We start from the raw sequence: 27,948 nt of genomic DNA, 5'->3' as shown, positions 1-27,948 counted from the left end.
CTCTGTAACTATGTTTACAAATATGTCTATATATATAAAGCCTTACTTACTTACTTACTTACTTACTTACTTACTTACTTACTTACTTACTTACTTACTTACTTACTTACTTACTTACTTACTTACTTACTTACTTACTTACTTACTTACTTACTTACTTACTTACTTACTTACTTACTTACTTACTTACTTACTTATATAGTTGGTTGTGAGAATGTAATGGAACTAAATGTCCATACCTAGCTGATATGTAAATAATCACATATATTCAGCCCCAAGCACTTTATGTGTGTTGTGTTTTTATAACAATTTTAATGTTGTCTTCTACACTTATATTATTAGTGTGTCAAGCACTTTGTAACTGTATGTTTAAATTTGTTTTTGATAAAGTCTTACTTACTTACTTAGGACTACTTGTTCTAAATCCCCTACCTGGTTGTGAGAATGTTATGGAACAAAATGTCCGTAGCTAGCAGATATTAAAATGTACATAAACACACAAAACCTAGGTAGCCAGTTTGAAAGGTTTGCCTTTTTTTGATATTTTCCTTTTTTAATACTTTATTTAAATATTTTTCTTTGTAGATGCATATTTGATACCTTGATAAAGAAATGTGTATCCAGTGTTATAATAATAATAATAATAATAATAATAATAATAATAATAAAAAATAAATAATAATAATAATAATAATAATAATAATAATAATAATAATAATAATAATAAAGCTTTATTGCAGACACCAAGCAGGTCCGTATAATGTATAATACGGTACATACAGTATAAATGTAAATGTATATATGATGTATTACTCGTTGTTAAAGGTCACATACCATGCTGATTTTCAGAATTTTTATTTGGGTTTCACTAGAAGCTGTTTGGGAGTCTGTAGACACACTAGGGACCCATATTAATGATGAAACACCAAACCAAGCAAAGTGTATTCTGCATAATAGGGGACCTTTAAAATAAAATGCCACTGGTTCAAGACTATTTCCTTCGCTTTGGACCTGTAATCAATCTTTTAGAGTCTACTAGACAGTCATTATATTAGGACCCTGTGTGTGAAGCAAAGCACTGAGATTTGCTTTAAAGATCTATTTACCTATTACTGTGAATGTGCAGCATGGTTCTGTGTCCTCCTGAGTCAATACAGACAGAGACAACTGTTACTGCTATGGATATTTTATTTCATTTATTTAAAAATATATATTTTTATTTTTTTTTTATTTTTTTTTTACGTGTTTATTTTTTTATCTATATTTTTATTTTTATTTTTTCATTGCAATTTACTTTTATTTAATTTTTTTATTTTGTTTTATATATTTTTTTTTTACTGTTTCGAATCCGAGTACCAGAGTGTATTTTTGCTGCACCCACTTTCAAACTGCAGAGCTTTAACTTTAACAGACAATTCAGAGCAAAAAAAAAAATAAAATGATCCATATGTAAGCTACAGGCCTTGTTGAAAAATTGATGGAGAGGACTGTTTCACCTCCTAACTGTCAATCAACATAGTGTGAATCCTGCCATATCCACTGCTGTCTGCATGTTAACTGATTCTAATGGAGCTGCAATATCCTGTCACTCAACTCCACTGAAATACATTCTGAGCTAGTGTGATGGACACACTGTCTTATTATGATTCAAGATGTACTTTGTCTATAAGGGTGGTAGGATGGCCCAGAGGAAAGAGGGGCCGACCAGTAACCATGAGGTCTCTGGTTCCTCCTCCCAGTAACCATGAGGTCTCTGGTTCCTCCCAGTAACCATGAGGTCTCTGGTTCCTCCCAGTAACCATGAGGTCTCTGCTTCCTCCTCCCAGTAACCATGAGGTCTCTGGTTCCTCACATTAACCATGAGGTCTCTGGTTCATCCTCCCAGTAACCATGAGGTCTCTGGTTCCTCCCAGTAACCATGAGGTCTTTGGTTCCTCCTCCCAGTAACCATGAAGTATCTGGTTCCTCCTCCCAGTAACCATGAGGTCTCTGGTTCCTCCTCCCAGTAACCATGAGGTCTCTGGTTCCTCCTCCCAGTTACAATGAGGTCTATGGTTCCTCCCAGTAACCATGAGGTCTCTGGTTCCTCCTCCCAGTAACCATGAGGTCTCTGGTTCCTCCTCCCAGTAACCATGAGGTCGCTGGTTCCTCCTCCCAGTAACCATGAGGTCTCTAGTTCCTCCTCCCAGTAACCATAAGGTCTATGGTTCCTCCCAGTAACCATGAGGTCTTTGGTTCCTCCTCCCAGTAACCATGAAGTATCTGGTTCCTCCTCCCAGTAACCATGAGGTCGCTGGTTCCTCCTCCCAGTAACCATGAGGTCGCTGGTTCCTCCTCCCAGTAACCATGAGGTTGCTGGTTCCTCCTCCCAGTTACCATGAGGTCTATGGTTCCTCCCAGTAACCATGAGGTCTCTGGTTCCTCCTCCCAGTAACCATGAGGTCTCTAGTTCCTCCCAGTAACCATGAGGTCTCTGGTTCCTCCTCGCAGTAATCATGAGGTCTCTGGTTCCTCCCAGTAACCATGAGGTATCTGGTTCCTCCCCCATGAGGTCTTTGGTTTCTCCTCCCAGTAACCATGAGGTCTCTGGTTCCTCCCAGTAACCATGAGGTATTTGGTTTCTCCTCCCAGTAACCACGAGGTCTCTGGTTCCTCCCAGTAACCATGAGGTCTCTGGTTCGATCCCCAGCACCGGACAGGAGGGTGTTAAACTTGAGGTGGCTACTATAACATCTACGGTGCCCACCATCTCTACCATTGTGTCCTTGAGCAAGGCACTTAACCCCAAACTGCTCCAGGGGCGCTGTACCATGGCTGACCCTGCGCTCTGACCCCTTCCGAAGTGTGGTAACTTGAGAGGGGATATGAGAAAAGACCGTTTTCAATGTACCTCGTGTTAATTGACTAAGATAACTCAACTTAAGTCATGCATAATGTACGTCCGAAAAATTCTAATAAATGTAACCTGGGATGTGTCTTTACCAAATTCTTCTTGTAGAAACGTGGTTATTCCTTGTTTAGCAATTTTATTGATTTCCCATTAAACCATGAATCATTTTCTACACTAAATGTTGGACCAAGCATATACAAACATAGTATAGAATAGTATGATTCAAATTGGTAATTTTTTCACACCCAGCAAGGAATAGGATGCATATTTATTGGCCTAAAAAAAGGGTGTGTCATAAATCGACCTGTATACATCCGTAGCTGTATATAACTAAGATTATTCATTGTGCCAGTGACATTCTAAAGAAAAATCCATACTGCAGCTGTGTTGTATTAAACTGTTAAGGGCCACTGGTATAGTATAGGGAGCCATATATTTCTAAGTTATCACACCAAGGGACTTTGACAGCCATTAGAGCGACTAAGGCAAGGCAAGTTTATTTCTATAGCACAATTCAGAGACAAGGCCATTCAATGTGCTTTACAGGGGCATGAAATACATCAAGATTAAGAATAAACATTATAAAAGCGAAAGTAAAATATAATAAAACATTTAAAAGTGAATGAATAAAAATAAAACATTTACAGGTTAAAAGGGGAACAAAAAATAATTCAGATTTGATTTAAAAGAGCTGAGAGTTGCAGCAGAACTCAGATCTTCTGGGACTAAAGGACAAGTCCGCCCCAAAGACACAAAACTATTGAACAAAGGAGAATGTGTGAGTGGTTTTAAATTACAGCAGTATGGACTGTACGCAAAAAGGGTCTGTTGGTGTTAAATATTATAACAGGGTATATATTCCCTGAGTTCCAATACCCATACTTCCATACTATCTATCTATCTATCTATCTATCTATCTATCTATCTATCTATCTATCTATCTATCTATCTATCTATCTATCTATCTATCTATCTATCTATCTATCTATCTATCTATCTATCTATCTATCTATCTATCTATCTATCTATCTATCTATCTATCTATCTATCTATCTATCTATCTATCTATCTATCTATCTATCTATCTATCTATCTATCTATCTATCTATCTCATTTTGGTGGGCGTTTCCCTAAAAAGTAATACCCAATAGGCTGCTGGTATTCGCTCTAAGTCCCACCTTCTCGCGGTTGCTATGCCTACTCCATGTTCTTCTCTGACTGACGGGCTTGGTAGCCAATCAGCGTCGAGCTGGGCGGGAGTTTGCGCGCACACTGGAAAGTGTCTGGTGAAATTTTTACTACTATCATCAAACCGCTGAAGCTGCACACACCACAAGTGACTGACCGCGGCTGCCTTAACAACATTGGGGATGGAAAATGTAATATAAACGCATTTGGAAAAGTCTACACAGGTAATTAATGATACCTACACTTCTTAAACAGCCCGTAACGTAAAATTAAATTCAGAAATTGCCACGAAAGAGAGAGCTAACGCTAGGCTATGAAAGATATCGAGTTGCTGACTATCTGTGTGCATGGCTTGGTGAGTGACATTGTTGAATTGAGACTGGCAGCAGACGTTTGTTTGACATATGAACGAACGGAGGACAACTTTTTTTTTTTTGCAAACGTTGAAAAGAGAAATTCACGACAGTCAAACAGGGCTGAATGTATGAAGTTTAAAATTTTTAGCGTTATGTAAATCTAGGCTATATTCTAAACTTTAGTATGTAGGCTAATATCCATTCTTAACAAAAACTATAAAATATATCTATATAGGTGGCTTCTGACTTGGCATAATTTGCCAAGGCTGTGCATGGTTTTATTTGACTAGATTTGGATATTTCTGACTTAAATTCGGTATTTTTAAAAAATTGTCCTACTGACATAATTTCATCTGACCCTCTGGCTCCCACTCAGAGGTTACTGTTGTCACCTGATGCTTACTCATGTTATTTTTTGGAGCTTATGTGATGTGTTTAGGGGTGTGTCAATACGTTATTGAGTTGAATATATTTCATTTTCACTGGTCAAATGGGTCTTTCTACACCCTAAAACTATATGTCTTTTGTACTAGTAGTGAGGATTTTTACTTGAGAAGTTTGAACTCTCATGTGAACCCATGTCAACCCATTTCAAATTTCTCATAGAAATCTATTGGTTTTTTTCATAAAACATTTTTTTTATTTTAATTTTTTTCATTTTGGGTGACCCATGGAGACTGCTCATGCCAATTTTTTCACGCTTATATCACAAATTGAAAGCTTGATCCAACTCCCCATCTTGGCATTACTGTGCTGCAGACATTGCTTATAGAACTATGCTGATACAGAGATATTTCTGATAACCTAAAGCTCATAATATTATCAAGCCATGCAGATGTAACATCTAGGCTCAGCTTGTGACACTATAACTGCATTTGGTGTATAACTTAGTAAAGTGAGTTAACGCTGACTATTCATATTGAGCCAACGGACAGATTAAGAACCATTTTGGATTTTATTGCCGGACGTCACACACTTGAAACCCAATTTAGGATTTTCCAGGTTAGATGAAGAGAGGGCTGTTCATTCACGCCTGTAAACATTTATGGTCAAAACATGAACAGGTCTGTCCTACATATGATCATAACCCTAAATGTTGTTCGTGGTAAGGCAGCTGTTTGTTTACCTCTGTTGGGTGGTGGGTACACCCTGCTCTTGTAAACCAACTTTGGTAACACTTTATAATAACTATCCGTTGTAACTTGTTAATAGATCATTAGTAAACTCTTAATTAATGATTATTAATGATTTGTTAAGTGTTTGTTAGCAGTTTGTTAAGGATTTATAACAATGGTAGATAGTTAATAGCTTAACTGATCACGTCACGTTCAAGTCTATGGCATGCACAGTGTGTATTGAGCTTATTTAAAAATATTTGAAAATGGGGCTGCCCTCAGTTGCCCATGCACTGTGTATAGTCTATAGCCTATTTCAGCCTCGTCGGTATCTCGGATTACCTCCCAGATGAACTGATTCAATTATTAAGCTATTAACTATCTACCATTGTTATAAATCCTTAACAAACTGCTAACAAACACTTAACAAATCATTAATAATCATTAATTAAGAGTTTACTAATGATCTATTAACGAGTTACAACGGATAGTTATTATAAAGTGTTACCCAAACTTTTTTACTACCTGGGAGGATCATTAAACTCACTTTTAGTTTTTCGTTCTATTTAAAAAACAAAATACACTCGTTTTACTACTCATGGAGGGCTGATCAAAAATACGATATTTAAGAGAGGCACGTGAACATTTGCCTCAACGCTTTATCAGAATCAGAATCAGAAAAAGCTTTATTTATCCCAAGAAGGGCAATTTAGTTTACAGTTCCAGTTCGCAGTAAAAAATACGAGACTGGGTAGACTGCTGGTAAAAAAAAACCTTCAACAACCATGATTTGATCTTTGATGCATGATACAGTTACTCAGCCTGTACTGCATGTTATAACCTGATGAAATCTTGTAAACAATGCAGCTTGTCTATCCAGTAGCAAGCCAGTGCAATGAATTCACTATGTTTGACTCGACTTAATCTTTTATTGGTTAAAAATATCTGTCAAAAGCCTATAGAAACCATCATCATCAGTGTCTCTCGTTTGACTATTCATAGGCATATGTTTGAGTAGAATGAACATTTTGGCTTTACAATATAAACTAGTGACAACATTTCTACCAAATTCCAATAAATTCTTTTGTCATTAAGAGCATTTTCAATAAGTAATGTAGAGATGAAGATTTAAGAAAAATCCAGACTGGTCTCTTCATTTTTTTCCGGAGCTGCACAGTACAAGCTTTTTTTGCTTCGGTGCATCACTGTTAGGAAATGCAAGTCAACCCACTATATCTGCTTGATTGGAATTCCCCTTTGGCAGTGTGATGGATGTTTAATTTCAGAACTCGCTTTAAGCAGCAGAAGCCACAGACAGTATTTGCATCTTCACACACACACACACACACACACACACACACACACACACACACACACACACACACACACACACACACACACACACACACACACACAATCCCTCTGTCGCACACTATATAAGTGATCACTGTATGAATATAGAGCGATTTTAACACGTATATATTAATACAAATATATCGCTCACTTCACCTTTTTTATCTGAATCATTCGAAACTTTGTGAGACCCTATCTAAGTAACCATGGTAAAAGTCATATAAATTAAAAAGGTCAGCGACTTGCACCTGTACTATACAAACGGGATCACCAATGTCTCCACAGTAACTTACCGAGCTAAGTTAAGGGTTGTTGGTGGGCTAAAGCTAAGCCTGACTAATACTGTTAAAAAGTAAGACCTTGGGGCACTCCGGTGGCGTAGTGGATAGAGCGTGTACCATATTGGCTCCGGCCTTCATTGCAGTGGTCGTGGGTTCAAATCCGACCCGTGGACCTTTACTGCAGGTCATCCCCCCCCTCTCTCTCTCTCTGTCTCTCCATTTCAACTCGGTACTATCTACAAGAAAGCTTGAAAATTAAAAAAAAAATATATACCTTTTCCCTAATGCAATGCCGAGATAGTCAGTCAGTCAGTCAGTCAGTCAGTCAGTCAGTCAGTCAGTCAAGGGAAATGGGATGCAGAAAAAGGAAGCATCATTATAATTCACTTCTTCTGTCTATGTAAATGTTTGTGAGCCTCTGTCTTCTCATTGTGTCCCATCATCCAGTCAAAGAATGAGTTATGACCATAATTACAGCCTCACAAAACTGCTAGCATGGGCTAATGTGTCTAACTCGGTCTCCCTCTCTTGTATAATATTTATCACAGTAACTTGTACTTTGTGGCATAGCCCGGCTTGTGATTTTGCTGTGACATACATTTTTGGGGATTTGGTTAAAGTTGAACCGCCAAACCTTAAACCTAACAGTACACATTAAAGCTGGTGTATAGGATTTCTGATTGGTCAAAGTGAACATGAGCGGTACACTTTGACCAATCAGAGCGAGGCTCCGATTCTTGAAAAAAAAAAAAATCCGATTCTCTGTTCTTATTGGCTGTTGGGACTGTCCATTCACTTTGGCACCGACGTTGTTGGTGTAGAGCGTGTCATAGGGGAGGGACCAAAGAGAACAAGTGGAGCGGTTGAGGTATTTGGATTCAAATCTCTATCCCAACTGCTATTTTCTCCCCAAATCATATACCCCAGATTTAAATGTAAGTCGAATCTTATAAGGCCATTTGGAGAGAGGAAGCTTGGGTGTATACAATAGGCTGAGTGAGTGAGCTCCAGGCTAAGTGCTAGCATTGTTTGTCACTGAACCAAAAAGATTGATGATACATATTTCATGGTGACATATTGCAGCATAGTTCTAAGTCCCAATATCTCAGCAGGGACCTCGCACTGTGTGACATGCTGTGGTGCAGGTTTGTAGCCGTGCCAACAAGGCATTAGTGGAGGGGACAGTTGGACAGTGTCAATGTGTAAAGCTTGTTGGGTATATCGGGATGCTAGTAGTGTGGTCACCGGAAGAGTGTGTGTGTGTGTGTCTCTCTCTCTGTGTGTGTGTGTGTGTGTGTGTGTGTGTGTGTGTGTGTGTGTGTGTGTGTGTGTGTGTGTGTGTGTGTGTGTGTGTGTGTGTGTGTGTGTGTGTGTGTGTGTGTGCAAAGTAGAAGTCATTTTGAATGTAGAAGTTATTTAAGGTCATAGAGGGCAGGTGTTGGTTTCAGACTGACTGTTCGTGCTCACTGGCTGTTTTCATACTCAAACGGGGGATTTTCTTTTCTGGTAATGTCATCTGCAAGACCACCACTACAGCCATTCAGCACACAACGCATGAACTAAACCACAAGCACTTGTCTGTGTTTGACTACTCTTCAGACATCAACAGTACAGGTTGACTGTAGGGTTGGGTGGTATGGTCAAAATCCTTTATCACGGACAGTATAAGTAACTTTAGATTGCAGGAAAGCGGTATATATTGGATAGAGTGTGCGGACCAATTCTCAGTACCCCGTCTTTTCAATATTGTAAATCAGGATGTGTTTATATGTTATGTGTGGATTGGTTTACTCTGTCTTGCAAACTCTTGACTGAGCCTGATGTCATGAGCTACTTTAGTTTCCTTTTTGATGTGTCGAATACGCCATGCATCTTCTGGCTTTCATAGCACAGTGCTTGACGTGCTTTATCTTTATGTGGTAGAAGAGGGCTACTCCCATTTCGTTGTGGTCTAACTATGGTGACTCAGAGGTATAATATTGTATAGAGTGACAGTATTTTGGAATTGCCAATGTTTATAGTCAATACCTTTTACTGCCCAACCCTAGTGACATAAGGGATTAAGTGAGGAGAGAAGCAGTTGATAAAGATAACCTCCTTGTTTGCATTTATATTTGAATGGACTTGATATATCTGTACACTTTGAACTGTCCTTTCTTTAGCTTGAATATTCAAACAAGGTATAACGCTCATGTGCACACACACGCTTAGCCATGCAAAGGTAATCAGCTGGACTCTCTTCAACTTCCCTGTTGACTCCTCTGTCTTTCTCTTTGTCCCTGTAAGGATCCTCTTACTTCTGACTTATTGTCATCCTGCCTTGCCTGCTTCTCTATTGGCTGCTGTACCACACACACACACTCACACATACACTCAGACTCACACACACACACACACACACACACACACACACTCACACTCTCACTCACTCACTCACTCACTCACACACACTCACACAAACACACACTCACACACACACACACACACACAGAGTACGGTGCCAATGACAGTTATGAATTATACATGTGTAGCCTGTCTTGTGGGCTATGTGCTGCGGGGCCTCCCCATGTGTCTCTCTTCAAAACAGGGCAAGACCCACAGGGCAGGAAACACTAGGGAGGAAGCTCTAAAGCTACACACCAAAACACAAACAAAACTCTTTGTACTTTCACTTTAGAGATCTTGGTTCTACAGTGCAAGGCATTTATTTGATGGTGAATAGAGCGGTGTGTGTTATGATCGGGGTTCCCACGGTAATAAAAATCCTGGTGAAGTTGAAATTATGAAGAAAAAAACAGTTTTCTAGACCTAGAAGAACGACCAGAATGGTTTGGAAGTAACTGAATGTTTTTTTAAGATATTTTTTTGGCATTTTTCATGCTTTATTGATAGTGTAGAGACAGAGTTGAAATGGGGCAGAGAGGGGAGTGACATGCAGAGAACGACCGCGGGCTGGAATCGAACCCGGGTCCGCTGCTGGCCGAGGCCCATGGGGGGGGACGCCCTACCAACTGAGCTAAGGGCGCCCCTTCATTTTGGAAAAGTTTTGAATTTACACTTCTTTTTGGTAGTGCTTAAAACGTACATTCCCCCTCCAAAAGTATTAGAACAGTGAGGCCAATTCCTTTATGTTTTGCTGTAGACTGGAAACATTTGGGTTTGACACCAAAAGATGAATATGAGACAAGAGATCAACATTTCAGCTTTCGTTTCCAGGTATTAACATCTGGATCTGATACACAACTGAGACGATAGCATTATTTGGAGGGGACTGTAAAAGACCCCAAACACGTCTTGACGTCATCTCCTTGAATTACTATTGTTTAAAATCTAGTTTGACGGTTAAAACTTCAGTAGTATCACGTGATACACATTGGGATGCAGCTAGTTGGCAGTTTTACTGAAAGAGTGAGTAAAGTTAGAATATGAACAGCTAGCAGTTTGCTTATATCCGCAAGAATGCCCAGGAATATAAAAAAAAAATATCAAACAACAAATTTATCACAACGCTCAAGAAATACAGTAACACAGCCTCATAATTAAATTGACCAATATGATTGTAAAGCCAGACCTTACCTTCTGTAACCTACTTTAATACATGTATGGAAAATGGTTAAAATACAATGTACGACCTTTGAAAATTAATTGATAAAAAGAAATGTGTAGGGAAACCTCAAACCCTGTGTGATTAAACAGCTAAATTATCCAGTGACGACAGATGACACCCTGCTATGAAATGTAGTACAAGTCCCCTGTGTAAAAAGCCTGACCTGCAGCTTGAGGTTGTTGTGAATGAACCCAGCCAAGGTTTCCCTTATGGCAGATGGAAGGAGCACACACACACTGCCACACACACACTGCCACACACACACACACACACACACACACTGCCACACACACACACACACACACACACACACACACACACACACACACACACACACACACACACACACACACACACACACACACACCCCTGGCCAAGGTCCTAGAGCTATTTCTGGGTTACTGGTTGATGTCAATGCTGCTATGTTACTGTTTTAGCTAAATTCATTGTTCATTTAGTATTTCATCTTATTTTACTCTTGTGATTTTTTTTTGTATTTTATTAAACTTTATAGATACATTTTATAGTAATTTTTATCCTATTTTATTTCGGTATTCTGTTCGTTATATGTTATCCTTGTGATTGTGTTTATTGTGTATGCTCGTCGTCACTGTAAACGAGGGAAAAATCAGTGTCTTTCCAGTGAAAATAAAGGTTATTGAATTGAATGTCAATGCTGCTCTGTGCTCCACAGGCAGGAGGAGCCGATGATAAATAAAATAATTTGTTCCAAGAAATAGCATGCGGGGCGATTTCAATTTCAGATTATTTAAATGACTTCTGAGTTGAAAGGGAATTAGCGACAGGAGGGAAGTATGGTAGATAATATGTCGACGGGCCTAAACTGTATATTTATAACAGCCAGAATCCATGATAAAAAGAGTCATTATTGCTTCAATTAAAATGCCGTTTTATTATTTATTTATAGAATAGATATCGTATTACTATTACTGAAACAATCAGTGTTCGCTAATCAGTTCACAAAAAAATAAAATTAACCTGCAACTGTTTTAATATTTTTTTAATTAAAGGAATACTTCACCCATACGGAACTGGCGTTCTATCATTATAAAATCACTATTATAATATAAAGAATGAGGTTTTTCTTCCCTCAGTCTTCCCTTGGCCCAGCTGTCCTGTTAATCCTAACCCTACATTTTTCTTACTGTGATGTCACAGTAAGAAAAATGTAGGGTTAGACAGTGAGAACATAAAACACTCTTTCTGCCTTTTCTCAGGCTAGGATGAACCAATTTCAATTTTTTTTGCATATTTACACTAAATAGGATCTCAGAGTTCAATACACCTTCATATTCCCACCGATGAAGTAGGTCTTTAAGTTGTTTAAGCAAAACTATCAACCATTGGCCGGTGAGGATTTGCTGCTGTCTATATTACTAGTTCAGTGCTCGTTCCGGGAGGTCTGCCATTGCAAGGGCTTGGATTTTGATGGACGTTTATTCACGCTTTCAGGCAGTGGCACACTCTTGTCTTTTTCACCGCAGGTTTTGAGTTTTCTACATAACTGCTGATCCCAACAACTACACACACAGCAATACATGTGACATTCTTTTCACCTACCTCTGCTGCTGCGTGGATTTCACCTTAATTGTTATGGTAGTGGTTAGGGGGTGTCAAGATTTTGATTGTAGGTTGGGAATGGATCGAAATAATGTAATGGTCTCGCCCTTGAAAATGACGGCAGAATCGTTGTTACCTCAAACCTGCAGACGAACTATCATGGCACACAACCAATGATCCTTGACTAGCCTATTTTTTAGAGAGAGAGAGAGAGAGAGAGAGAGAGAGAGAGAGAGAGGTTGACCTGCAGTACACAGCAGTGCATGTGTGAAGTTATTTTCATGTACCTCTTGCTGCTGCATGGATTTTGCCTTAGTTGTTATGCTTGTGGTTAGGGGGGTGTCGAGATTTTGATTGTAAGTAAGTTGGGGATGGCTCGACTGGATGTATGGTCTCTCCCTTGAAAATGAAGGCCAAATCGTTGTTAACTTCAGCCAAACTAACATGGCACACAACCAATGACTAGACTAGTTTAAAATTGCATAGCCATCAGTGGTAAAAAAAGAACAACCAACTAAAGATTGAGAATTGATACTAAATCGTGACCCTTTTAAATCGAATCAGGGACTTGGATGAGCGTGACACCCTTACAAATAGCCCAACTAAGAGCTTGAAACTTGCCCCTCAATCTCTCCTCAGATACAATAAACTGCAGTGTAGCAGCCTCAGCATTGTCTTCATTCCCAGCTGACCTCTGCAACATGCTCCTCTCTCCTCTGGCTGTGTGTTGACCTCAGTGTGATTTGTGAGAGAAGGTTTTACTGTCACTTTGCTGGTCATGCCACGAGGTGTGGACGTGATGCCCGTCCGCCTGGCACCGTGTGTGTGTGTGTGTGTGTGTGTGTGTGTGTGTGTGTGTGTGTGTGTGTGTGTGTGTGTGTGTGTGTGTGTGTGTGTGTGTGTGTGTGTGTGTGTGTGTGTGTGTGTGTGTGTGTGTGTGTGTGTGTGTGTGTGTGTGTGTGTGTGTGTGTGTGTGTGTGTGTGTGTGTGTGTGTGTGTGTGTGCGCGCTGTGGTGGTGGTGACAAAAGCACATTCAGGCTCGTACAATGGGGAGCTGACGGCCTGCGCTGCGTATTTCTCTCCCTCTGTCTCTCTCTTTCTCAATCTCTCTCCCTCTGTCTCTCCCTCTCTGTCCCTCTGTCTCTCCCTCTCTCTCCCTCTGTCTCTCCCTCTCTGCCCCTCTCTCTCCCTCTCTCTATCTCTCTCTGCCTCCTGTCTATTATGTTTGCTGTCTCATTGAGTCTACCGTTCGGCAGCGGCACACTTCTAACCACCAACAGACTGTTTATCACTGTAAGAGAGTAGTTTCTGTGGAGTCATTAAATAGATAAATACACAGGGTTAATGCTGTCATCAAGTGAGTTGGCAGTGATGTGATTGTTGTGCTTGGTCGTAGTGTGTCAGTGTTAAAGGCCTACTTCACCAGTTTGAATATGAAGGTGTATTGAATTCTGAGATCCTATGTAGTATAAATGTGCAAAAAAAATTAAAATCGGTTCATCCTAGCCTGAGAAAAGGCAGAAAGAGTGTTTTTTTTTAACCCTATATTTCTCTTTCTCGTGACATCACAGAAAGAGAAATATAGGGTTAAAAAAACGTACTTTGTAAATATTACTGTGATGTCACAGTAAAAGACATCACAGTAATATTTACAAAGTAAGTTTTTTTTTAACCCTATATTTCTCTTTCTGTGATGTCACTAGAAAGAGAAATATAGGGTTAAAAAAAACACTCTTTCTGCCTTTTTTCAGGCTAGGATGAACCGATTTAAAAAAAAAAATCGCACATTTATACTACCTAGGATCTCACAATTCAATACACCTTCATATTCAAACCGGTGAAGTAGGCCTTTAAGTGCAGGCCTCTGGTTTTAGTGCTTTTGTTGACGTGTATTGCTTGGTGTGCTGTGTGGACGATTTGGGGGCGCTGCATTTGCTGTTTGACGGTTGTAGAAATACACACACACACACACACACACACACACACACACACACACACACACACACACACACACACACACACACACACACACACACACAAACACCTTGGTAATTAGCTCAGCAGGGGGACTGGACCACCACCGCAACACTATATATGGAGTTAAGTACTATCAGGGTTCGACGCAGACTATTTCAGCTTCAAACATAACTTCTTTGACCTATGTCGTTCTTTTCAAATAATTTAAAAGTGTTACGTAAGTGTGTGTTACGGAAGGCACCAGATCTAACTCCAATGCACGTACTGTATCTGATTGTCAAATTGTACGGCGTATAGTTGAATCTCTTTATCGAACCGGGGTATCTAATTCTACTGATACAAATTCAAGAGTCTTGTACACACCCACACAAGTTTTATAGTTATCAAAGAAACATGGTGAATTCTTGCTTTTAAAATAACCACCCAGAGAGAGAGAGCAGTGATTCATCCCAGCACCGGTTGATGTGGCAGAGGGCTGGGAAATGAGCCTTGACACAGAATGCTCCACGCTTCGTCAAATTAGGTTTCTAACTCACACACACACACACACACAGACAGACAGACAGACAGACAGACAGACAGACAGACAGACAGACAGACAGACAGACAGACAGACAGACAGACACACAGACACACACTTAATATTGTATACTGAAGTACAGAGCAGTGGATGTGATTCTGCAGTGCAGTAAACCCCAGTGTAAGGCTCCAGCTGCTCCAGTAAATGAGTGTTTGTCCTTGTCCTGCCTCCCAATGTGCTTATAGGATCTGTGCAAGAGAAAAATTAAATCTACTCTACTGCTGGTAGCTCACATAGTAATGACTTGAGACACTCATAGGATGCAACACATGATTATTATTTCATTACATTACATTTCATTTAGCAGACACTTTTATCCAAAGCGACTTACAACCGGAGCACACATTCATACACCGATAGCAGCAGCAGCTACCACGCAGGGTGCAGGCTAACTATCAGGAGACATTCAGGGTTCAGTGTCTCTTTGCTCAGGGACACTTGGACATGTGGCGGGGAGACGGGGGATCGAACCACCGACCCTATAGTTGAGGGTCCCTCTGAGCTACATTCATTACAGATTAATCTGTTGGTTATTTTGCTGGTTCGTTCACTTTGATAGTGGGGAGCGAGTGACTATCAACAGTTGTCCAGGGTCACTAGGCTAAATGTCTTTATAATATGACTTGTTTGGTCAAATAATACTGGACCTAAAGATGTTTTAAATATAATCTGTTTTATAGATATATTTTTCGGCATTTTGAAGCTTTATTAGATAGTACAGAGTTGAAATGGGGAGACAGACAGAGAGGGGGGATGACCTGCAGTAAAGGTCCACGGGTCGGATTTCACTACGCCACCAGAATGCACCGCAACCCTCCTTTTAATGTTTTAGGGAACATGCAGATATTGCCATATACACTACTTCGCCTTTTTACCATTTTAGTCTCATCCTTCCATATTGACCTTGGAGGTTTGTTTATGTTTACCTCATTTTGCATCCTGGCTGTGTTTGCTAGTTATCTCACCATTCACACCTCCCTCCTCCCACCTCTACCACTCCTTTTTTATTTCATTTTCTGCCCATATTCCTTCTTCTCATTTTCTCCTGCTTTCAGCTGGTGATAAATGAGCCTGTACACAGAGGTCAGTGAGGCATCTTTATTCAGCACTTATCGGTCGTGTCGCTGTTACATTTTAACCCAGCTCCATTTTGATGTCGGTCTTTAAGCCAAAGCCAGATTGACTGATGGTAGGGCTGGGCGATATGACCAAAATCTCATATCACGATATATGGTGTACGGTAGCTGACAGAAAGATGTGTCTGTGATTGGATAATTCATATTCATAATGTTAACAATTCGTGTGTCAAAAAAGTTGTTGCACAAAAAATTCTGCTGTCTCTCTGCCTCTCTCTCTCTCTCTCTCCCTCTCTCTATCTGCCTCTCTCTCTGCCTCTCTCTCTCTCCCTCTCTCCCTCCCTCTCTCTTTTTACTCTCTCTCAAATGAAAGCAGAGGGAAATAAAATCCAGAGATTGCTTAGTATGGGCGGAAAGAGGATGCACCATTTATTTCCTACAGGAATTAAATAGCTTTTGTCTGACTTTGTGATTTTATTTTAGCTCCTCCCCCATGCATCTGCTATTGTCTCTGCTAGGCTTCATTTTTCACTGCAGCCATCTGTGTGTTGTCAGGCAGTGTGTAGAGCTGTGTAGGGGTGTGTAGTGTTGTTTAGGGCTAAATGACATGTAATGTAAAACAGTGTGTAGGGTTGTGTAGATTATTATAGAAAGACGTACCTGCCGAAAATATGATGTTAATTCTCCATCTACAGTACAGGCCAAAAGTTTGGACACACCTTTTCATTCAATGCGTTTTCTTTATTTTCACGACTATTTACGTTGTAGATTCTCACTGAAGGCATCAAAACTTTGAAGGGACATATGGAATTATGTACTTAACAAAAAAGTGTGAAATGACTCTTAAATAGGTCTTATATTTTAGATTCCTCAAAGTAGGCACCCTTTGCTTTTTTGACAGCGCTACAAACCCTTGGTGCTCTCTCAATGAACTTCATTAGGGAGTCACCTGGAATGGTTTAACAAAGAATTCCACATGTGTTCATTCAAAGTTTTGATGCCTTCAGTGAGAATCTACATTGTAACTAGTCATAAAAATAAAGGAAACGCATTGAGCGTGTCCAAACTTTTGGCCTGTACTGTATGTTTAAATTGATTTTGCTTTTGAGGTCGGAAAGAGCAAAAGTTATTGGTCAAACAGGAGCCTATCTGAAAAATGTCCTACCATTGTTTGAGTAGGCTAGTGTTTTGGTTTTGTCCATGCCGTACAGTACACCATTGTTTTGTTCTGTTATTATTTGAATGTCTTGTGCTCCATACCATGGTACTATGGCCAAGAGCCGTAAATAAATGAAATTAAATTAAAGAGTTGTGGAGGGTGTGGCATGGTGGATAGGGTGGATAAGGTGGTGGACCCGCAACTACAGGGTCGGTGGTTCGATCCCCCGTCTCCCCGCCACATGTCCAAGTGTCCCTGGGCAAAGAGACACTGAACCCTAAAAATGTCTCCTGATAGTTAGCTTGCACCCTGCGTGGTAGCTGCTGCTGCTATCGGTGTATGAATGTGTGCTCCAGTTGTAAGTCGCTTTGGATGAAAACGTCTGCTAAATGACATGTAATGTAATGTTATGTGTTGTTAGGCAGTGTGTAGGGTTATGTAGGGCTGTGTAATAATAGATTGGATTTATATAGCACATTTCTCGCACTCAAACTAAAGTAAGCTACGGAGACAGTGTATTGTTGTGTATTGTTGTGTAGGGTTGTGTAGGGCAGCAGGAGAGTGTTGCTGCTGCTGTGTTTCCAGTGATAAGACTGATTGTCTCGTCTCTCTGACTGAGCCACTGTTTGTCTGTTGGTGATAATACGTCCCTCGCCTCAAACTTTGAGCTTCTGTGTGTCCACTTCACTATCTGTGTGACTGTGCTGCTACTCTCTCTCTGTCTATCTCTTTCTCTGTCTCAATGTCTGTCTGTGTCTGTGTCTCTGCCTCTCTCTCTCTCTCTTTCTCTCTTTCTCTGTCTCCCTGTCTGTGTCTCTCTCTCTCTCTGTCTTTCTGTCTCTCTCTCTTTATCCGTCTGTCTCTCTTTGTCTCACTCTCTCACTCTCTCACTCTCTCTCTCTCTCTGTCTGTCTCTCTCTCTCTCTCTCTCTCTCTCTCTCTCTCTCTGTCTCTCTCTCTGATTGCCTGTCTGCATGTGTTTGTCTGACCTGTCACATGACAACAATTGGATCCATCAAGCTTGATTGAAAGTAAACAGGATTACAGACTTGGATGAAAGGCATCATACCTACAGTATACCAGGGCTAATCCCAAATAGTCGTCTATGAGGCCATTATAATGGAAGGTCAAAAAGTTGCAAAATTGCATGAAAAAAATAATCATGATTTGACGATTAACCGACTACAGGGATTTAATGGGTCACAGTTATCAGGAATTAGCTCTGTTAAAGCATATCTGTTTTGTTTACACTTAAGTATTTGCAATGGTCACTCACTCACTCACTCACTCACTCACTCACTCACTCACTCACTCACTCACTCACTCACTCACTCACTCACTCACTCACTCACTCACTCACTCACTCACTCACTCACTCACTCACTCACTCACTCACTCACTCACTCACTCACTCACTCACTCACACACACACACACTCACTCACTCACACACACACACACACACACACAGCAGGGACCCTGGCATTTCATTTCAGCAGAATAAATGATGATCTTGAGCGTGGTGAATCAAGGTCACAGTGTGTCCCAGTTGTTTTGCCTCGGAGCTGATTTCAGCTGAATGTTTAGTTGGAGCCAGATGGAGAATGCTGGATGTCAGCAGCTTCCTCCATACATCACACCCCAGGCCTGGTGTCCACATGGGCTCCCAGTGCACTACTACCACACCCTCTCTGTCTGTCACACACTAGGGCTGTGTATCGAACCGGGAAACAATCAATAAGCTTTTTTTTTTTTTAAGGGTTTAAGCTGCGGTATATGATTTCTAATTGGTCGAAGTTAACATGAGCATGATTCTCCGTTCTTATTGGCTGTTGGGACTGTCCATTCACTTTGGCACCGACTTTGTTGGTGTAGAGCGTGTCAGGGAGGAGGGACCATAGGGGAGGGACCAAAGAGAACAAGTGGAGCGGTTGAGGTATTTGAGTTTGAATCTCTATCCCAACTGCCATTTTCTCCCCAAATCCTCCACCCCAGCTTTAATGTTTTGGACAAAAGGTTTGGTGAAGGAAGCTGTAGCTGTTCAGTGTTTATTTGTTTTCTAACTTGTGTGGTGAGAAAAGTCAAGCAAACGGTGATATAGTGTATAGCATCAGGTTTATTTTCAATCAAGAATAGCAAGAATTCTCCGCGGAGAGGTCACCGGTTCCAACACACGTAAGTATGTTACAAGAAGTGACGACTTCTTCCTTAAAACGCCATGTATTTAAGGAACATTTGCCCCCCAGGGGGGGAGGCGTCTAACAATGGTTCGAAAGGGGAGACAGGTAGAGAGGCAGACAGTTCTAATGTACCTACTTAACCATGGGAGGAGTTTGGGCATAGGACAATAGGAGTAATTGTGAATAAGTTAAACATAGGCGTGGCTGTCCGAGTGGTGGTTTGGGCAATCTACATCTCAGTTTCAGTCACAAACAAACATGCAGTATATCCAATTACACTTATAAGTCTATATAAAACAATGGTTAAGTAAGCATTTCAATATATGAGTTCAGAGATATGTCATATGCAATATTTCCCACTACACTTGATTTTTGGTTTACAGCAAAGTTCAATATGTTTTATTTTTCAACAGTCTTATTTTGTTAAATCAAATCAAATCAAATCAGTTTTATTTGTATAGCCCAAAATCACAAATACATTTGTCTCAGTGGGCTTTACATTTCATACAATATGATACAATATGACACCCTGCCCTTACACCCTTAGCTCGGCTGAAAAAAAACTCCCAGTAAAACCCTTTACCGGGATTTAAAAAAAAATTGAAGAAATCTCAGGGAGAGTCGACAAAGTAAGGGATCCCTCTCCCAGGACGGACATACTGCAATAGATGTCATAAGTAGAGAAAATCAGAAAAAGAGAAAGAGAGAAATGTTATATCTTTGCTTATTTATTTATTCATGTTGCTTATATTGTTCTCTACACACCCCTGTCTGTCTACGCCCCTGTCTGGATGGTGCTGTGTTTAAACCGTTAGGAGTAAAAACAAAATGGCCAATTAGTGTACATCAGTACTTTTCAAGAACATGCTCAAGGTTATTATGTCCTCAATTTAAAAATAAAAACAGACATATCACTGAAAACAGTCATCATTCTTAATTGCTGGATTTCAAGAGTTTCCTTGACAGGTGTGTGTGTGTGTGTGTGTGTGTGTGTGTGTGTGTGTGTGTGTGTGTGTGTGTGTGTGTGTGTGTGTGTGTGTGTGTGTGTGTGTGTGTGTGTGTGTGTGTGTGTGTGTGTGTGTGTGTGTGTGTGTGTGTGTGTGTGTGTGTCTATTTTTATCCGTCTCCCTCCCTCTGTCCCCATGTTAAACCATCTGCTGGCTTGGTCATGATGAGCGACCCCCTGGATGAGGATTTGGGTATTTTTTTTTTGCCATGAAATCCTTTTGCATTTATTTAGCTGTGGACTGGTGGTGGATGACCTTCAGATATCTGTCTTCATTGACTGGCTGTGTTCAAGCTTTTTATTTTGGTATGTTTCATTTAATTATGTCACATTACAGCTTCTGTAGAGCCTGGGATTATATAGACTTGATCATCAGATAAGATCTATACAATTTAATTTACATTGAAAAAAAAACTAAAATAAAAAAAATCTTATTCTTTTAAATTATATAAAATATAAAAATATATATAGTTAAATATTTTCAAGACAATAAAATGTAAAGTGTGCATAATCTGGTTGCAACGTTCGGTCCAAACGGGAACCTTTTGTTTCACATCAGTCAATAAACGTTAATATATCAATAGAATTCCTTCTGTCTTTGTGTATGGTCCGTCCTCGCTCTTGTGTCAGGCTAACCTTCTCCACCAAGCAGAATGCTGTTTCTGCAGGGGCCAAGTCCCACCCTGAGCTAATTAACTGTGTGTGTGTGTGTGTGTGTGTGTGTGTGTGTGTGTGTGTGTGTGTGTGTGTGTGTGTGTGTGTGTGTGTGTGTGCGTGTGCGTGTGCGTGTGCGTGTGCGTGTGCGTGTGCGTGTGCGTGTGCGTGTGCGTGTGCGTGTGCGTTGCCTGATGCCAGCCAGGTTACCAGTTCTGAGCTGAGTCTGTGCCAATACAAGGAAAGGGCTGTTGTCAGCAGGACACACACACACACACACACACACACACACACGGTCAGCAGAATAACAGATACAACAGGAACCCTGCAGCCCTGGGGAAACTCTCTCTCGCATTATGGATTCTCTTGGAAGGGCACAAGCAAATTCCAATGCTTTGTGTGTGTGTGTGTCTAAAGAGTCGGGGGTCCTAAGGTGCATGTTCAGCTACTACTGCTTAAGTGTATTCCCTCCTGCCAATAGCCAATTTAAAAAGTGTCCCATGTATTAAAACACTGAAGTCACGATTCAACAGTTTTGTTCCTTTGTGCCTTTTATTGATTTTCATAAGATTTTTATATCCCAAACTTTAGCAATGGAGATCGATTAAATTCAACTCAATGTCCTCAATAGTATTAGACTTAATCCACACCAGTCTTTTCAATCTTCTACAGTAAATGAGTTTTCGCAGTAAAGCAGTCCTCTCTGAAATGACTTCTGATGGCCTATGCCAAATGCCTATTATAAAAAGCACATGGTTGTATAATATTGTCATTAACTAAAGATGTATGTCGGCATGTGCTACGCAGTTACTTCAGTTTAGTTTTTAAGTTAAGTCAGTTAAGTCTTTATTTTTGATCAATTAACACAAGTTGAGTCACAAACATTGATAGTTAGCCTGCTGCTATCGGTGTATGAATGTGTGTGTGATGGTAACGTGGAAATGGGAACAGGTCTCCCTTGAAAAAGAGTCTCCGGTCTCAATGGGATTTACCATAAGTAAAGGTTAAAAAAAAAATCCAATCGAATACAATTACATTTGGCTCACCCCTCCTACATCTCTCTAACACACACACATACATTTGGGAGGGGATCATTGCTCAGGGACTGCCGCAGCGGTCAGCCGCGGGGCCGCTGGAGCAGTTTTTGGGGTGAAGTGTCCCGCTCAAGGACACAACAACCATGACACAAGTGGCAGGGCGGAGATCGAACTGCCAACCCTTCGATCATTGGCCCGACCCACTCTACCACCTGAGCCACAGTCACACTTTTCCACAAATTCATGCTTTTTTCCTACCATACATGCCAGTTTTTGAACAGCAAATCAAAATCAACCCACTCACTATTGGGTCAGTGCATATTAAAAAGATGTGGGCACGGATATGAACTGATCGACAGCGGCCTTGGACTGAAACATGACTCATTCAATCTCAGCCTAGCACCCCAGCTACTGCTTTCATAAAGTGTGCGCTCACTTACAGTGTACAATCATGTCCTTGGTGGCTACTCTACCTCCGTATTCTCTCTATCCATTCATCTCTCCTCTCCCCTGTGTTTCACCCATAGACTGTATCTATTCACCTGTCACTCCTCCTCCGACAATTTTCCCCTTCCCTCTGCTCCCTCCATCATCTCAGAAAATCCTTTTGAAGTCCTTTTTGTTTAGCTTGTCTCTGGAGAGCTCCTGCCTACACACTCGAGGTGTCTCGGGATTTTTCATTAAAGACCTACTTCACCGGTGGAAATATGAAGATGTATTGAACTCTGAGATCCTATGTAGTATAAATGTGCAATTTTTTAAAAATCGGTTCATCCTAGCCTGAGAAAAGGCAGAAAGAGTGTTTTATGGTCTCACTGTCTAACCCTACTTTTTACCATGTGTGACATCACACAGGGTTAAATGTAGAGTTAGGATTAACAGGACAGCTGGGCCAAGGGAAGACTGAGGAAAGACTGAGGGAGGAAAAACCTAATTCATTATATAATATTAGCGATTTTATAATGATAGAACGCTGGTTCCGTATGGGGGAAGTATTCCTTTAAGTCAGGACTTTGTGGAGGTTTCGAAAATGTCTTGTTTTAGAGAGACTTACTGAAATATTACAGGTTACATCTTTAAAGGTGGAGTCAGTGATTCTGGAAAACGTGTGTTGTCTTAATCACTTTTAGTCAAACAGTGAATATCTCCTCACGATCCCCAACCTTCCCTTACTGTGTGTGCACTGGAAACAAATCTGGTGTTAATATACACAGCCTATAGGCTCTGTAAACGGGCATGTTGCTAGCTATGGCGGGCCCCCTTTATTCATATACCCTTTATTTACATTCCATTTTTACAGAGCCTAGGCTGTGTATTAACATCAGATTTTGTGTTCAGCGCACACACACAGTACGGACAGATAGCGGATCGTAAGGAGATATTAACTGAGTTCTCCAGAATCACTGACTCCACCTTTTAAAAATACTGCAGGTTATTGTCAGTGGGGTAGAGATACAGATTAAAAAAAGACTGAATATTTTTACACATTGGTTACAAAGAGTCCAGAACCTCCCGGGCACTAACACCAGCAACACTTAGACTGTGATTGTGTGAAAATGGACATCACACAGTTTATAAAAATAGTTTTAATAATTATAACACATAATGTAACTCCCTTTGTCTCCACTTTCCTTTCACAGATTGGTGTGAATCTCTGAGGAAAGATGGCTGTGTTCCAGAACCACTTCTGGGTGAGTGTCCTTTAAAGACCTACTTCACCGGTGGAAATATGAAGGTTTATTGGACTCTGAGATCCTATGTAGTATAAATGTGAAAAAAATGTTAGAAATCGGTTCATCCTAGCCTGAGAAAAGGCAGAAAGAGTGTTTTATGGTCTCACTGTCTAACCCTACATCTTCCCATGTGTGACATCCCATATGGTAGCTGTTCAGCTGTTACAAGGTCTGTCTCTGTCTCTCTCTCTCTGTCACTCTTTCTCTCTCCCTGTCTCTTTCTCTCTCTGTCTCTCTCTCTCTCTCTCTGTCTCTCTCTCTCTGTCTCTCTCTGTCTCTGTCTCTCTCTCTCTCTCGCTCTCCCTCTCTCGTTCTCTCTCTCTCGCTCTCTCTCTCTCTCCCTCTCTCTCTCTCTCTCTCCCCCATTGTTTTCTCCTCTCTGTCCCAGCACACCTGGAACATCTATTTCAGGTGTGTCCTACTTCTGCAGCCTCGTCAGTCTTAGGAAAAGTCCTCACTGAAATGTATGCTATTTTTTTAAATTTTAATTCAGACACAGAAATGAGATTCAGGTATAGGACAGTGAGCTCACAAAGTGGAGTTTTTCAAAACAGACTCGGTAGAAACAGAATATAATATTGTTAAGGTTTTAAAGGTACAGGAACGGTTTATGTCACCTTTTCTTGAGCCAGAGAGTCAGAGGCAAAAAGCTTAAAGAGGACCTATGATACTTTTCGACTTTTATGACCTATAAACGTTGTTATAATGATTTATAGTCATGTTTAAACATACTAGAGTATCAAGTAATTACGTACATGCATTTCGACGTATTCCCTGCTGACCGTCTGGGGTGGCTGTGCAGAGCACTAAAAACTATGGCAGCCGGTCGAGCCGAACTTGTTCAAATTTCCGGGATGTGTGAGTCACGCAGGGATCGTTTCTGTCATGTTTCCATATATGGTAATGCTGCAGCCTGCTACCTGGCAAGCTCCCAGGTTGCTATATATAACAGAGGGTGACGTTACTAGCGCAGTGCTCGCTTAGCTCAGCCGGTAGGGAGTTTGTTTATGAAACAGTAGACCCGAGTTCGCGTCCCGCCCGGGCTGTTTCTTTGCAGACTAGACATTTAGAGTTTTTTCACTATATTTTATCAAAGTAGGCCTACAGGTTCCTATCGTTTAACACTGATTCAGTGTCATAAACCTTTTTGTATTATTTGTGTGCCACTGTCACCTGCCATTTATACTAATATTAGTACCTTACAAAGCATAAAATTGTCATAAAATGTACTACACCAAATACCATTGCTGTAGTACGCTAACTGCTAGATGCGGAGATGGCAGAAGCAAAGTGTTTACAGGGCATGCTGGATCGCCAAAATAAGAGAAAGAGCTTCCCGAAAATCTACATAGTTTTTTGTGATGTGATTCGTGTCAGGTTGCTCTATAGCAGTTTTTAACAAGAAATTAAGACCAGAAAAGTAGTATAATAGGTTCTCTTTAACATATTCCTTTAACAGTGGCTTAATTGACTGAGGACGTCCTTAATTCTATAAGATGGGCCTCCCCTTGTGGCACAGCTCTTCTATAGTTAATGGGAGAGGACAGCGGGCTTTGAGGAGGCTTTGTGAGCCGCTGTGAATGTTCTTGAGCCAAACAAGTAGAGGGTGGGTGGGTGGGTGTGTGTGTGTGTGTGTGTGTGTGTGTATGTGTGTCTGTGTGTGTGTGTGTGTGTGTCTGTGTGTCTGTGTGTGTCTTGTTCCCAAGCGGCTGTGTGCTTCTAATTAACTCAAGGGCTGATTTGTATTACACAGCTATTTGTGTTTTGCGAGGTGGCTGGGTGGGGAACACACACTTATGAATATATGCTAACACACAATGAAGGCACACCAGCAGACCTGCTACTCTGCCCTACAACACACACACACACACACACACACACACACACACACACACACACACACACACACTGCAATAGCCATGCATCATAGAAGGGTGTTAAAGCTATAGTGCGTAACTTCTGTCTCCACCACACGAGGAATTCTTAAGTAATATCTCTGTGCTGTAGTGAATAGCCTTAAAATCCCTTTCCTGCATGATATCCAAAGGGATTAAAGGAACTATTTTAAAGAATAACAGTTAAGATAAGCCAGCTGCTACAGTTTACAGTATTCTATCTGCTCTTCTTAGAAACCGATACTGTGCAGGATACAAGAGAGTGAATTGTGCCCTGAAACACACAAAACACACACACGCACACGCACACACACACACACACACACACACACACACACACACACACACACACACACACACACACACACTTTATTGTCTGCTTCTCAGTTTAATGATGCCAGCACTCCCATCACTGAGTCATGGTGTTTTCTCTTTTCTCTCGGGGCGACAAACAGTAAACAGAAACTTTACCTCTTTACGCCCTTTTCACACACACACACACACACAGACACACACACACACACACACGTACACACACACATACACACATACACACACACGTACACACACACACACACACACACACACACACACACACGTACACACACACACACACACACACACACACACACACACACGTACACACACACACACACACACACACACACACACACGTACACACACACACACACGTACACACACACACACACACACACGTACACACACACACACACACACACACACACACACACACACACACACACACACGTACACACACACACACACACGTACACACACACACACACGTACACACACACACACACACACACACACACACGTACACACACACACACACACACACACACACGTACACATACACGTACACACACACACACACACACTCCGTCCTTTTCACTGCTCTCGTTCATTCTGGGTTGTTCCTTGTGGATTTCTTTTGTGCCAAGTTAAAATGTGAGCCAGGACAGATCGATATTGATACCTAGACAGACTTCCTCCATTGTGTGTTCATTTCACGGCCTCTGATGTAGATAACAACTTCATGTGATGAATTTAAAAAAAAAGGCGTTGAAGTAACTGGATCGGCCAAAATCTTTCTTGTGTTTTTTTTTGATCTATTGAAATTCTCTCTTTCAGTTTCATTCAAATTATCACCGTTTGTAGCTACACACACCACAACAACAGGAAAATACCGAATCCCTATCTTCATTTTAAGCACTACTAACCCTTACGGCCTCTGCACACATCCTGCGTCTACCTCTGGAGCGCGTCGCCTTACCTTACTGCTGCGTCTCTCGGACTTTTCTCGGACACACATGGAACGTCTCAGCAGCTGCTGCTGCAGCGCTGCTTCTAAAAGCCCTATCTTTCTACATAGAGATTTCATAGATAATTCCCATTAAAAATGAAGTTCTTTCATGTCATTTATGATGCATATGATTTATATTGAGTCTAATATTGAGTCTGGACAGTAATCCGTGCGCCCCATTGCCTTTTATTTTTTTTGCCACATTTTCCATGTTGGAAGTTTTATTTTGAAAGGGACAAACCAGGAAATGGTGAAACTACAGTGAAAGCTGCCGGTATGAAGTCAGTATGACTCTCAGCAGAGTATTTCTCTATGAGTTAAAGCAGAGAGACCCGAGAGAGACGCGCGGCTCTCAGAAAAAAATAGGCGAGCCTCCTGAGGTAAAGGGGAGCGTCGCTGCAGACGTGCCTCCGACGCGAGGTAGACGCGCAGTAGAGGTAGGATGTGTGTGGAGGCTGTTAGCCCATTTGAAAGAGAGATTCTCATATCCATGGGTTTAGAGTGCTTTTAGAGGGCCATCCAGCATTTAGCCATAACCCCTTAATTCATTTCATTTAATTTAACCTTTATTTATACTCGAAAGATCAGTTGGGGTGTGACCCTCATTTGCAATGATGTCGAGTCAAACAAATCCAAAGCAAAAATGCCAGAGGGAATTGAGAGACCCTTACTCCTACACGTAAACTTGCTAAACTGAGGGTTAGGGTTAAGGTGAAGGGGTGAAGTGCGATTTGGCTATAATATATACAAGTGCTTTATTCCAGGCCTTACCCTCCTCCTGTGAAACTAACAAGGTAAAATAAGTCAGACAGCAAATTCACACTCTCTCTCTCTCTTGCACCTAATTGGTCCTATTGACACATTGTTGTTGTTCTCAACTTGCCCAGTCAACAGAAAAAAGGTTTGTGTGAGTCAGCGAAACGCTCTCTGACAGACCGTGTGTGTGTGTGCGT

The 27,948-nt window shown here is 41.0% G+C and overlaps 1 protein-coding gene across 1 annotated transcript in view; it reads left to right on the top strand.

Moving 5' to 3' along the window:
• The first annotated feature begins 4,212 nt into the window (after nucleotides 1–4,212).
• fcho1 (FCH and mu domain containing endocytic adaptor 1) overlaps nucleotides 4,213–27,948 on the top strand; it is a 55,237-nt gene continuing 31,501 nt past the window's right edge. The window contains exons 1-2 of the mRNA XM_080032382.1: nucleotides 4,213–4,302; nucleotides 23,681–23,731. Of these exons, the coding sequence (XP_079888508.1) occupies nucleotides 23,705–23,731 (27 nt within the window). The 5' untranslated portion in view covers nucleotides 4,213–4,302; nucleotides 23,681–23,704. The remainder of the gene's footprint in view (nucleotides 4,303–23,680; nucleotides 23,732–27,948) is intronic.

The sequence above is a fragment of the Ammodytes marinus genome (genome assembly GCF_949987685.1).
Source record: "Ammodytes marinus genome assembly, chromosome: 8".
Classification (NCBI taxonomy): Eukaryota; Metazoa; Chordata; class Actinopteri; order Uranoscopiformes; family Ammodytidae; genus Ammodytes; species Ammodytes marinus.
This window is presented reverse-complemented; position numbering and strand designations above follow the sequence as displayed.